Genomic DNA, 12,817 nt, shown 5'->3' with positions numbered 1-12,817 from the left:
TCCTTACTTGATTGTCAGGATTGCAGGTGTAGGAGATCCAGCCACACTGAACTGGAATTCTTCCTCAAACCTCCCCAGTACGGTGGCATTGAAGGAGATCTGGATGGTCTGGATCCCACCTGGTGCAATGATGCCCTCCTCAGGTGCAAACTTGAAGCAGTAGCCCACGTTTGCAGTTGTACAGATATAGGTGAAGGGAGCATCAATAGGTGCTTGGTTAATCAGTTTCACCTGCAGCAGCAAGAAAGCAAAACGGAAATGCACGTGCAGTCTTCCCTTTGTGTGAATTGTTGTCTAATGACACAATTAACACCCAGAAAAGGCAGAAGATGCTTTGTGCTGCTGAATGGCAGAAAGCAAAAAAATACAACAGGACAAGTTCTGCCTTTGGGTTTTCATGCAAAGCAGTGTTAACTCCACATAACCGGAGTCACTCTGGGGCTATCCCATGGACACAGAGCAGTCCACCTCTGGTCAGCATCAGCAAGCTCATTCAGATCTGGCCCTGAGAGCAGCATGGGGTGATTGCAGCTGCACAGTGAATCACCACAGAGCTGCTGCTGCTGCCCCAGTTAACACAGCTCCAGCAGTATCATCTACTCATTCACCTTGTCCCATATCATGAAAACAATACATTGAAAATGAGGCATCAGCATCAAAATGTATAGACAGCACCATCTTTTGGTAAGAAAACTCAGCATGTCTTTCTCTTCCACAGCCAAGCTCTTGAAAGTGTCTAGCATGATGTAGTGCCTCATTTTTTACCTCTTTTAGTTGTTCTCCGTTTTCTTTTGCAAACTTGACACTACTGTGGCGGGGAGGGGGAAGGCAAATAGGTAGAAAAATCCTTTGCTTTATTCCTAGGAACACTCTTCTCTTTCTAGAGTCAGAGATGCACCAAGGCTGAAGTGTGGTGCGGGACTGGTCAGCAAGGGAAGAACTGCCAAGCCCTTTGAAAGGGCCAGCACTGAGCCAGAGGGCTGGATGGCTTTCCTGTGACTTCCAGGAATAAGCAGGAGACACCTGACTGAAAATCGTTTGCAATGGACCGAAGCTCAAACGTAGCCAGTTTGTTCCAGCTGCTTCTGAACAGCTCAGTACAAAGGTGCCTTGTGTCTGGAGCTGCCACAAAAGCCTCTGAACATGCAGCTTTTTGAACCCAGTGCTGGTTTCATATGCCAGGGGGCTGTTTTGCAGGAAGCCTCCCAGCTGATCCCCAAGGAAGGCCACACAAAAGCAGGGATTGGGGTTTCATGAACAACAGACACACCTTCCTGACCTCCCAGATTTGACCAGTACATCAAATATTCCCTGCTCACAACTAGCCAGGTTGGCAGGAATTCCACAGATCCACCAGGCTTGCTGCTGCCTCAGGAGCCATCAGGATCCATCCCTAGGCCTGCTGCTCACCTCATAGACGTAGGGGGTGTTGACAAAAATGTTCCCAAGGTTCAGTGTATGAGAGCGGAGTTCAACGAAGGGTCCTTGGCCTTCCCCGATGAGGCGCAGGGGCAGCCTGCTCTCTCGGCCTGGGGAGAGATGTCCATTTCAGTACAATAATTCTCTCTGTTATACTGCATTTTCCAGGCTACCTCAATGCTAGTCCCTGACTCTGAGCTGGATGCAACCAGCTCCTGTTGCTACAGGAGAAGATCTGGACTCTTCTCTTCCCTTGGGAGATATCCCTTGGGGCTGACTTCCAATTTCTAAGCCATTCCTTGGGCTGCTTTCCAATTTTAGCCACCAATCTGCCGAGTTTAAAACATCTCTGATGTCTTGTAGTGACAGGCCAAGAAGTAATGAGGAAAATTGAAAGAAAGGAAGTTTAGGTTAGATAGTAGGAAGAAATTTTGTACTGTGAGGGTGGGGAGACACTGGAGCAGGTTCCCCAGGGGAGTTGTGGAGGTTCCAGCCCCAAAGTGTTCAAAGCCAGGCTGGATGGGGCTTGGAGCTACCTGGTCTTGCCACTAAGGTCCATTCCATCCTTAATATCATTAACTTACTAAGATTCTATGCTTTCCTTCTCATGCACTTAGAGGAGCTTTGAAATCCATTCAATGAAGGCACAAAGCTCATGGTTTGGCAACTGCCAAACTGTCTAGCCCAGTAGCACACAACTTTGTTGCCAAAGCCCTCAACTTCTGACACTCGGCACTCTGTTCCATTTCCACAGACAGAGCTGCAAGGTGACAATTGCCACACAGGGAGAGAAGAAGCTGCTGGCTGAGGGTGGTCCTTCTACAAACACCCTGGGCTCAGCAGGGCTCAGCCACCTCTGGTCTGCTGGTGTCTGGGCAGTGGGATGTGATCCAGGGGCAGGGAGCACATTTCTAACTCAGCTCCTACTGCCTGATGATGGATCCATGTCAAATGGACCCATCCTGGAGGTCAGTGGTCTAGAGGGGCTTAGTGCTGGTTCACTAAAGCTGTTCTGCTCTGTAGCTCTTTGCCCTTTGTGGAAATGCTGGCAAAGTCATGGCATGAAAACGTCTCCCTGCACTGCCTGGCTTGTTCTGGGATCAGTAATCAAGACACAGGTGTTCTGAGCCCTGGCCTTGCACGAGAGACTCCCTGGAAGCTGCAGGGACAGTGGGAATGTGCCAGCTCTGCCTTGCTGAGCAGGGACTCTTCCCAGCAGTTACAGGGGAGCCCAGCGGGCTCAGGCTTGCACCATGGCTTCACTGTGGGTGAGACAAGCAGGGGAAAGGAGCTGTACCTGAGATGTTGCAGTAAGCCACACTTCGATACTCCAGTGCTTCTAGAGGTTTAAAGGTCACCTTGATTTTGGCGCAACAGTTCGGCCCAATTTCTCCCTCCTAAGGCACAAAGAGACAGCAAAACGTTAATCTTCCAACTTCACATTTCTTGTTTTCAACCTCAGTCCTCTAAGCCTTTATTTAGAGCGTCAGTGATGAGTGAAGAACACAAGGAGCCCAAGGAAGCACTCCAAACCCAGCTCAGCACACTGCTGGAAGCTCTTCATGCTCAGCTGATCAGCTCCCACTCTCCACAACAATCCTACTGCTCTGACACAGCAAGCTCTTGGTCACATCATGCTGCTGTCAGCTACAGCGGTGTGGAACTGCCATTGTGCACTGGTGGCTCTTCTCAAGAAGAGACCATGATCCCCTTACTTGGAAATAAAAAGAATAGTTTCCCGTGTTCTGAAAGAAAGCGGAGGTTGGGATTATTCTAGGGTTTACTCCAGGATGAGAAGGGATTTTGCACTGTGCAGGCACCAGGCATTCATCATCTCTCACCATACCAATACTCAGAATCAGGGCTCTGGCTGATGGGAGGACATGGGGGTTTGCTTACACAAACAGGAAAGGCTTTCTGTCCCTGTGTGCAAGAGAACTCAAAAGGCCCATTTAGACCTTCCAGCCTTGAGTCCAGGCTCACAGATGACACAGGAAGGGAGACTCAGAAATAGTCATGGATGCAGGAAAGGATTGTCATTTCTAGGATTAACCTTGGGCTGAATTTGGCCTCCTTTTCCCGGCAAACCATTGCATGCTTCAGGTCAAGATGGGAACTGGCAGAGCTCCAACACCCTTTGCTAAACCCTGCACACCACGAGCCAGGGGAGCCCCTACCTACAAGAACTGGTCCCTGTGGACAGTGCAAAAACATGCACTGAGTGCCCTTGAGCTGGAGCCCTGGCAGCAGAGCTCAGCTTTGTCAGGCTCCCAGCCCTGCCTTGAGCCTGCAGGGCAGAACTGCTTTTAGCAGCGAGCTCTGCAGCCCCACCAGAGACTTGATGTCTTTCGTCCCAGCACATGGATCCACCTGAGGATCTGCTGAGTGAGTGCATCGGCATCCAGGAGGATTGGGAGGGAGGGTGGGAGGAGGAAGAGAGGGAGGAGGAAGAGGAGGAAAATGAGGTTCTCAACTATCACTTACCACGGGCTCAATGGAAAAAATGTCATCGGAAAACAGCATGGGGTCTTCTTTCACCTTTGCCATCTCCTCCTGGACTGTGTGGCTCACAAGGGCAGTGTTATCTTCACAATAGCCCTTCTCCTGCTCTATATTTTCCTCCTCAATGAATTTTTCCAGCGACACATCTTTCAGTGGCTGCAGAAAATAGCACTGCCTGCAGCCGCAGGGAGAGACAAAGCCAGCAGATCATTTAATAAACCACGCATTTGAAGAGAGAAGTCTGAGTGCAGGAGAGCAAAGCACTTGGGGAGGAGCAGCAGCAGCTCCCCAGCAAGTGCTGACCCCAAGCCACGGGGGTCCCAAATCAATGAGAGGATAACTTGTTCACTGGCACAGCAGGTAGTTTTACTTCACACTTGCAAGCTCAGGAGAGTTTTGGAAAGCCAGCACCCCTCAGAAGAAGCCCCAAAGCCTCTGTCGCAAAGCCTCTGCCAAAACTGAGGGAGAATCCACCAGGCACCTCAACTGTCTTTTCCTACCCCTGAGCTGCTCAGGGAAGGCAGATAAAGATCATGGATTGCCCACTGCAGGACTTCCCTGGGAAGGGGAGACAATTCTGGGTTGCAGCTACGTGTTACCAGCATCACTCTTTGTTTCTTCCATTTTGGACCTGGCCTGTTCCCTACTCTGTCTTTCACAAGAGCATCCCAGAGCACTTCCAAAGGAAATCAATTAATTGAGACACCGCACCCCTTCAGTGACATTCAAGGTTTTATATGGATGAAAAGAGAGGCTCTGAGAGAGCGAGGGACTTTGTTGTGCAGGAGGGAGACAGCAAACTCCTGGAGAGACCTTTTCATGATCCAGAGCTTTTTGGGTCCCATGCCAGTACATGGTAGTAGAATGTCCTGAGAGGGAAAGGATCTTGCACTACCTCCTCTCATAAACAAGTCCTCTCTACTCTGAGATCTCAGAAGCTTCTGTGACAGCAGGACAGTGGTCTTGGAGCTAAAATTATCCCTAAGAATGGAAGGCAGGAAGGAAGGCAGGAAGGCAGGAAGGAAGGCAGGAAGGCAGGAAGGAAGGAAGGCAGGAAGGAAGGAAGGAAGGAAGGAAGGAAGGAAGGAAGGAAGGAAGGAAGGAAGGAAGGAAGGAAGGAAGGAAGGAAGGAAGGAAGGAAGGAAGGAAGGAAGGAAGGAAGGAAGGAAGGAAGGAAGGAAGGAAGGAAGGAAGGAAGGAAGGAAGGAAGGAAGGAGAAAATGTCCTGGTGACAGTTTAACTAGCATGCAGACAGATATAACTGGGAAAAGGCCCACAAAACCACAACCAGTTGGAAGTTTACCCTGGGGAAACCTTGTTGCTTCAGAGGGAACAGTGGATCAACTGGCATTCAGGCTGAGGCAGCCAAATGAGAAAAAATGGAAATCAACAGCCCAGGAAAGTAGCCAGAGAAGGTAAGAGGATTTTCTTTCAGCACAGAGAGCTTGTATGGAAGTCAGATACTATGTAAGTAGATAGAGAACAGTGGAAAACCAAGAAGTCCAGGGGACTAAAGGATCCTCTTGCCATCCATTCAAGTGGGCAAGGGTGCGTCTCCTGGTGCTTTCTAGGCAATTTTAAAAGACTCTGGGGAGTGTGAGCAACCTGACCCGAAGGAAGCTGGGGCTTGCCATGGCAATTTGGGCATGGCAGTTCTGGCACAACAGTTACGGTTGGGCATTGTTGAACAAAACAGAAATTAACTGGTGGAGTTACACCCTTCCAACTCTGAGAGAAGCTCAGCGGGAGTCAGAGGAGCCCTGCCCTTGTTGCACTCAGGCAGAAGGAGGAGACCTAGGAGACAATGGGGAATGGAAATGGCTCTCTACTGGAGAGGTAATAAAATTCCATCCTGACCCCTATCACCTACCCAGTGCCCTGACAGAATAGGTATGGGGCCCTGGATCCAGAGGGTCAGACAGATGGCACTAAAGAAAAAAATTCTGTCTGGAGAGTGTCCCAGTTGCACTTTGTCTGTCAGCCAGATCACAGCCTCAAGTATTAAGAAGAAAAGAAGGGTAGTGGGTGACTCCCCTGTAAGGGGAACTGAGGGCCCTGTGTATTGACCAGATCCATTCCACAGGGAAGTCTGCTGCCTCCCTGGGACCCAGGTACTGGATATCAGCAGGAGATTCCCTAAGAACTAATGAACTTCATCTGTTCACCACTGTCTGGTGTACAGTGACTGTGAAAGAGTTCTCAATATTCAGTGAAACAAGGAGAGGCATCAACAAAACTTCCACTCTGGACTTCTGGAGGGCAGACTTCAGCCTGTTCAAGAGACGGGTTTGGAGAGTACCTTGGGAAACAGCCCTTAAAAGCAAAGGGGTCCAGGAAGGATAGACATACTTCAAGAAAGAAGTCTTGGAGGCACAGGAACAGACTGTCCCTGCGTGCTGAAAGATGAGCTGACAGGAACCACAACCAGCCTGGATGGGCAAGGAACTTTTGAAGGAACTAAGGGAAAAAAAAAAAAAAAAAAAAAAAAAAAAAAAGGTGGGTGTATCACCTTTGGAAAGAGTGCCTGGCAACTCAGCAAATGTTTGAGGATGTTGCCAAGTCATGTAGGAAGAAGATTAGAGAGGCAAAAGCCCAATTAGAACTTCAGGAAATCCAGTCATTGCAATCAACCTTTCCTTCCCAAAATGCCATCCTTGGCTGGAGTACAAATGGAAATGGAATGCTGAGTGCTGAGCTCCTGAAGCCCAAGACACACATCCTAATACCAAAGATGCTTTACTTGGCCTAAACCATTCAAAAGCACCAACACCCCCCTGAGGCGATACGTTAGATTTAGTCTTGGGCCATGTATCTCTCTGAAACGCATCTTTCAAACCAACCTTCTCTTCAGTTTATTCTCATCTTCCTCAGTAGGAAAAGTCTTCCACTGGAAGTGGGCTGTGATGTTACTCCTGTTTTTGATGAACACGGTTGTGTAGTTTGATGTGGTGATGAAAGTGTTCTCAACCTTCACGGAATTGGTGCTCAACCGAACGTTGACATCTACAGCTTCTCCGTGAAGGTTTGTGCGGATACCTTTTTCACCTGGAACAAAGCAAAGAGGAGTCTTTGCTCAGCTCAGTTGCTGATGGAAGCACAAGGAGCAGAACAAACCACAGGTTGCACAAGGAAGTGTCACAGTTTTTAGCTGAATGACCATTCTATGGATCAGTACATTTATCACATCCTGACAGCTCTGTGTGTACAGCGTGAGGATGTCCTGGGCACCTCCTCAAACACCTTATTTCTCACTGTGTTGGTAGAGGTTTGGCCCCAAGGTGACAGTATGTACAGTGAGATTGGGCAGATGTGCTCAGGTGACCCACTCAGATCACCAGGATTTCTGCATCAAAGCCCTCCAGGTGATGCTGAGGAGCCCTGTTCAGTCTGGCCTTGCCCAGGGTCTCCCCTGGGCATCCCACGAGACTCCTGTCTCTCCTGATCCCTTGGACCCCTTGTTGCTGACAAGCAAATATGCCTGGGGGCATGTGGGCAGAAAAAGGAGGCCCAGAGGAACCAGTGAAGTGACAGCCCACAGCAGGAGGGGACACAGGTGAGGAAACACAACCAGCCCGGCTCTGCAAGATGACAAACCTCTACAAAATGAACACCATGAAAATCATCATCATCATTATCTCCCTGTCCAAACCCACAGCCACATCAGTCTTGAAATATTTTGTATTGTTCTGATCTCAAGACCCATTTAAAATTAAATTTAAAAGGGACAAAAGAAATATTAATAAGTACAGAGCAGCGTCTATATGAAGAATGAATGGGATTCCTCAGTCTACAAATCAAATGGGAGAGAGATGTGAGAAATTTGCAACATCATGAGCGGCCTAGGAAATGGGGATGTGGAAAAATTTGTCTTGATTTGTCACCAAACAGGAACTCGAGGGCCTGAAAATGTTATTGGACAGAAACTAGATATGTGTGTAGAAGCCAACACAGAAAAAGGGTCCATGCCAATGGAGAAGCAGCAGATGGGGACAGAGGTGTGCAAGGAATACATTGCATTGGAGAGACTGTGCTGGAGACCTCACGCCTCACATACAGCACTGCCCAACAATAAAATAATTTAACTGCACCCAGGCATAGCCACACAATAGTGGAGATTCAGGATTCCTCCTTCCTCCACTCAGCAACTCCCAGAAAAACAGGATTCCAAAAATCCCAGCCCTGTTAGAGGGGATCCACTTTATCAACCCCCTAAACACCAATGAGTTCTCAAGATTTCTTTGGGGTAAAGCTGTAACAGGGGTGGTGGTACACCTAGAGGGAATCGAGGGGGATGGGACAACAGGGAGTGATGGTGGAGAACTGTCCTGTGCCCCATGCAGTGCCCAGCACTCACCTGTGTTGCAGCACACTACCAGGGACCCGGAATGGTCACCGACCGTCAGCGGGTGAAATCCCACTGTCACCTGCATGGTGTCACCAGCGGCCAGAGTTCCCCTGTCTGGAACCACGCAGAAAGGACTGCAACACAAAGACAGGGATCAGGACTCAGGGCCACATCTGGGGATGATACTCCTTCTGCAGTGCAGGTCACTTCAGCTCACTTGGGCAAGCAGGGAGCAAACAGATCACAGTCAACAGAAGACAGACAGAACAGACAGGATCAGGAACAGCTACTGACCCACTTCTGAGAAGATCCAGCCCTCAGAAGATCCTGTGGGATAAAATTACCTCATCTCCCCCATACTCTGCATCCAGCCCCCTGCAAGGAGACTCAAGGGTCTGACTGCCAGCAATCCCATCAGAGAATGGTTTGTGAAAAGCACAGAGAAGGCTAAGAGCTATCTGCATGCACAGCTTGACACCGACTGCCTCAGGAATTTCCCTTTTCCTGCTGCCTATAAACCTCATTTCAAGAGATGCAAATGTTAGGGCATTACCTGTCCTGTGAGATTACAGCCTAGGAGTCAGACAGGGAGAATGAACTTTTCTTTGAAGAGCAAGGAATAATTACTGTGAATTTAAAGTGTGGTTCTTTGGTTTATTTTACCTTGATAACATCCCGATTTAGCCTAAAAGAGCAAATTTTATCAGCATTTCAATGGAAGCTGCTCTAAGAAAAGGAGCAGTCCACACTCTGAAACAGAGGGCAAATGCAGAGAATACAGTGACTTTGGAAACAAGACCCAAAAGGAGGATGCCATGTACAGTGTGAAGGATCCAATCACAGCTAAATGTAGCATCCTTATCAGGAGCACATCAAGGAAGCAGAACAGGAGGTTTCTGTGTATTTACCAGCAATGCAGTCTGGGACTCTAGGTTGTCATCCAGGCTGGTAACTGTTTGCCTGGCCCACCAGACAAACTGTGCAATGTGTTGGAAATAATTATGCAGATGTGTTGGTGCACTTTGGATTTAACAGGAGCAATTAGGATTGGTCACCAGGTCAAACGCTCTTGCCTGACAAACACAAGGCTCAGTACTTTGATGCTCAGGGACAGCTCCGATGAAATGTGCTTCTGACCAGCAGCTGCTGGGCTTCGTGCTCTTCTGCAGCACCACTGAGGAAAGAAAAGTTCCTGGCCTCGGTGATTTGCTGGTGCTCAATCTGTCATTTAATTCTGGGGAGTTTGGTGATGAATGCATCACATGCAAAAATAAGGAGAACATATGGCAAGCTGAACTTTATTCATGTGGGCAATGACAGCAGATGAACTTGCTTCAGGTTGTGCTCATTAAGGCTGTTCCCATTACCACCAGTGAGAACATCACTGCTGGCTGAGGGAGAAGCCTTGGGCCAGCACTGTTCATGTGCTGGACGAGAGACTTTGGAGAGAGGGGAGGGAAGACAAGACCCCACCAGCCCCAGAGCTGGATTACTGTACATGCTCCTGCATGTGCCCCGGGAGTGATGCCAGGACTGCTGCAGGTCTCTGCTGGAGCTTGGTGTGGGCAGGGCACAGGACATATTCTTTTGCCAAAAATTTTGCCGGAAGAGAGAAGCTCCCAGTTAAGGGAATCTCTGGCCACACTTCAGCACTCCATTCCATTCCATTCCATTCCATTCCATTCCATTCCATTCCATTCCATTCCATTCCATCCCATTCCCACTCTTGCCCCATGTTACATACTCCTGCCCTCAGCTGACAGGATGGGAATAACAATCCTGGGTGTGACTTCAGAAGTCACCTGAGAAAGAGGGGATCTTCTTATTTTCAAATGATCAAGAGAAGAGGATACAGCCAAGTTCAGGACTCAATTGTCAGGACTAAAAACTGAGCGCAAATCAGCCCCTGCATCTCCTACATCCCACCCCAGGCTGTACCCAGCAGACTCCCCTGTTAGTGCAGTAGCAGTCATCTCTCACACAGACCTGGCTCCCCAAGACCCAAGGACACAAGCTCTGCAGTTAATTCCTCGGAATTTCAGTCAACATCACAAAGCTGTTCCCTGAGGCCACAGATAGAAGAGCTGTGAAGGAGACATCACTGACACTGCTAGAACCAAAAGAAACCACTACCAAGAGATGGGGCTGGCAGGCTAAATTTTGGCCTTTTATCTGTTAATTGTGAGCTGTTCCTTAAGATAGTTCTCATCCTGTTAGATCTACCCTTTCAATGAAACACCACTGCACCCAACAGGCAGAAAAGAGAAGGTAGGGAGGGAGTTTTTAATGGGTTGTTTTCTTCTGCTTTTTAACTAGGTCCATTTGTATGTTTGTTTTCTTGTATGGCATCTGAAGACAGGTCCAGATCTCCCAATGGAACCTTGCAATCCCCAGACACCGCTCTTGCTTTGAGCAGTGTGTCTGCTCACATGATTTCCAGAGGTCCCATCCAGCAAAAGTTATTCTATACTTCTGTCTTCTAAATCAACCCAATTGCTTTTCACATATTCACTAAATATCTCGTATTTCCTACACACCTGTGCATGTACCTATGGGCATGTGGTATGTTGATAGGCATTAGAGGAGCTTGCCCTTTATGAAGGTTTCCAAGGAAGAATTCATGATCTTTTGGCAAACATTTTACACAAGCCAAAATGAAAAAGCAGCAGAAATACAGGAACTTTAGAGTATTTAAAAATAAATCTCAAAGAATGGGGGCAAGACCTTATTCAGAGGTTGAAATCATCTGTTTGAAAATTTTAACTGGCTTGCAAAGGCTTGTCATAGAACAGAAGAGGTGACTGATGCCCTCAGCTGACAAGGGAAATCAGATCAGCTTTTAGTGACAGGAACAGCACCAGCTCCCTGTAACACAGCTCATGTTGGGCATTTGATGCAGGGACCACAGGAAAGCCACATGCCTCTGGCCTCCCAGAGAACGGGTCTGTTTGGCTGACAGTGCTGAGTAACCATTTCAGAAGCTGCTTGGGCCCAGGAGGGTTCCAGCAGCCTCCAGGAAATCTGGAACAGAGAAAACTCAAAGGCTGCATCCTGCTTAAAACATGAGAAGCACCAGCAAACCCCACACATCCTGCCCATTTCCAGCCAGGCCTGCAGGGCAGCAGCTCCCATGCTCTGGTTCTTTTGTTGCTCTTTACCAGCTCTGTTATCACCCACAGGTGTTTTTTCACAAGGACACGTGAGCTGCCTCACCTCTGGGTGCTCAGCTGGTAATGAGCTTCCACGTTACCAACATTGCGAACCAGCAGAGTCTTCTGGCTGCTGTACTTGACTGGGCACCGTGAGAAGTCCAGCTGGTCAGGGAAGTCCAGGAGGATAGCTTGGGCAGCAATGGCCTGAATAGGCACAACTATCCTGTCCCTTGCAGTGAGGCAGACGAGCTCATGGGAGTAATTCTGCAGGAAAAGAAACTGTCTCAGCACAGGGCATTTAGTGCCATCCCCATGGCAGAAGAAAAGCCATTTCCTATAACCCTTCGAGGGCATCAACTTGCCTCTTCCGCCCCAAAATGAATGCTTAAGTTGTACTAAATTGTGACATTTTAAAGGCACCAGTGTACTTTACAAAACCTGTCTCAGTGGCACTAAAATCGTGTGTCACTTGGATCATACAGAGAACTGCTCTAGGCCATCACAATTTTTACTCTAAATTTTCATGAGGTTAATTCCTAAGTTCCTTCTAAGAAACATGGAGCTAGGGAACACAGGACATTCCTGTTTAGGTTTCTATCCCCGCTATTTGAGTGTAGGACAAAGTGTTATACTGACACTAAGAAGCAAAAGGAAGATGAGAAAATAGTTGTACCCAAAGAGCTCCTGCACCTCTGGCCTGGTGTAGGAACATCACTTGGCTCAGAACTCCACTCTAACTTTGCCTCTCCAACCAAGACGGGAAGAACAGTGCTAAGAGGTAGCAGGATGCTGTTGGAAAGAGCCTGTCTTTGTTTTCTTGCAAGGCTTCCTCCCTTCCATGCCATGTCCTAAACCCTTCTGCATGAACAAGCCTCCAGATCACAGCGCTGAGATCAGACTTGCCAGGGCCTCAGCACTGGTATTCAAATCTCCACACAAAAGCATGCTTGGCATGGAATGGGTTCCAGTTAACAGAGCAACCACAGTGACAGGCATGAAGACAGAGCCACAGCAGTGTCACTGCCACAGGCTCTGGGGTCACAGGTCTGCCCGCAGGTTGTACCTGTGCTACACGAGCTCTTTCAGGCAGGTGTCCAAGTCCCCTGCAGCTCAGCAACCTGCTGCTGACTAAGGGCCCCTAGAGCTCAGTGTGCCTGTGCCAGGCTGGGCTCACAGGCATAGCACGTGCTCTGCCCTGGCCTTGCAGCTGTGTCATGGTCATTTGTGCTCTGGGACAGCACAGCTGCAAGGCTGGAGAACAGAGGGTGTGAAAAAGCACCATCTTTGCTGCAGCCCAGGGTGAGGCAGGGAAGCTGTTGCCAGCCAGGAAGGAGGAAAGCTCTTTGTTCCGCTACTGTTTTCCATCTAATTAAACCCTTTCCAGTGTACCTAGAGATGG

General features: G+C 48.7%; 1 protein-coding gene across 1 annotated transcript in view; it reads right to left on the bottom strand.

The window, feature by feature from the left end:
* The window catches only part of LOC134048157 (hydrocephalus-inducing protein homolog), a 74,944-nt gene that overhangs the window by 54,359 nt on the left and 7,768 nt on the right, over window positions 1-12,817 (bottom strand). The window contains exons 6-12 of the mRNA XM_062499757.1: window positions 11,480-11,682; window positions 8,270-8,400; window positions 6,762-6,957; window positions 3,904-4,096; window positions 2,717-2,816; window positions 1,411-1,529; window positions 8-231 (exon numbers count right to left, since the gene is read on the bottom strand). Coding sequence (XP_062355741.1) covers window positions 8-231; window positions 1,411-1,529; window positions 2,717-2,816; window positions 3,904-4,096; window positions 6,762-6,957; window positions 8,270-8,400; window positions 11,480-11,682 — 1,166 coding nt within the window. The remainder of the gene's footprint in view (window positions 1-7; window positions 232-1,410; window positions 1,530-2,716; window positions 2,817-3,903; window positions 4,097-6,761; window positions 6,958-8,269; window positions 8,401-11,479; window positions 11,683-12,817) is intronic.

Source organism: Cinclus cinclus, chromosome 11, assembly GCF_963662255.1.
Source record: "Cinclus cinclus chromosome 11, bCinCin1.1, whole genome shotgun sequence".
NCBI lineage: Eukaryota > Metazoa > Chordata > Aves > Passeriformes > Cinclidae > Cinclus > Cinclus cinclus.
The sequence above is the reverse complement of the archived record's forward strand: the minus strand, read 5'-3'. Positions and strand labels throughout refer to the sequence as shown.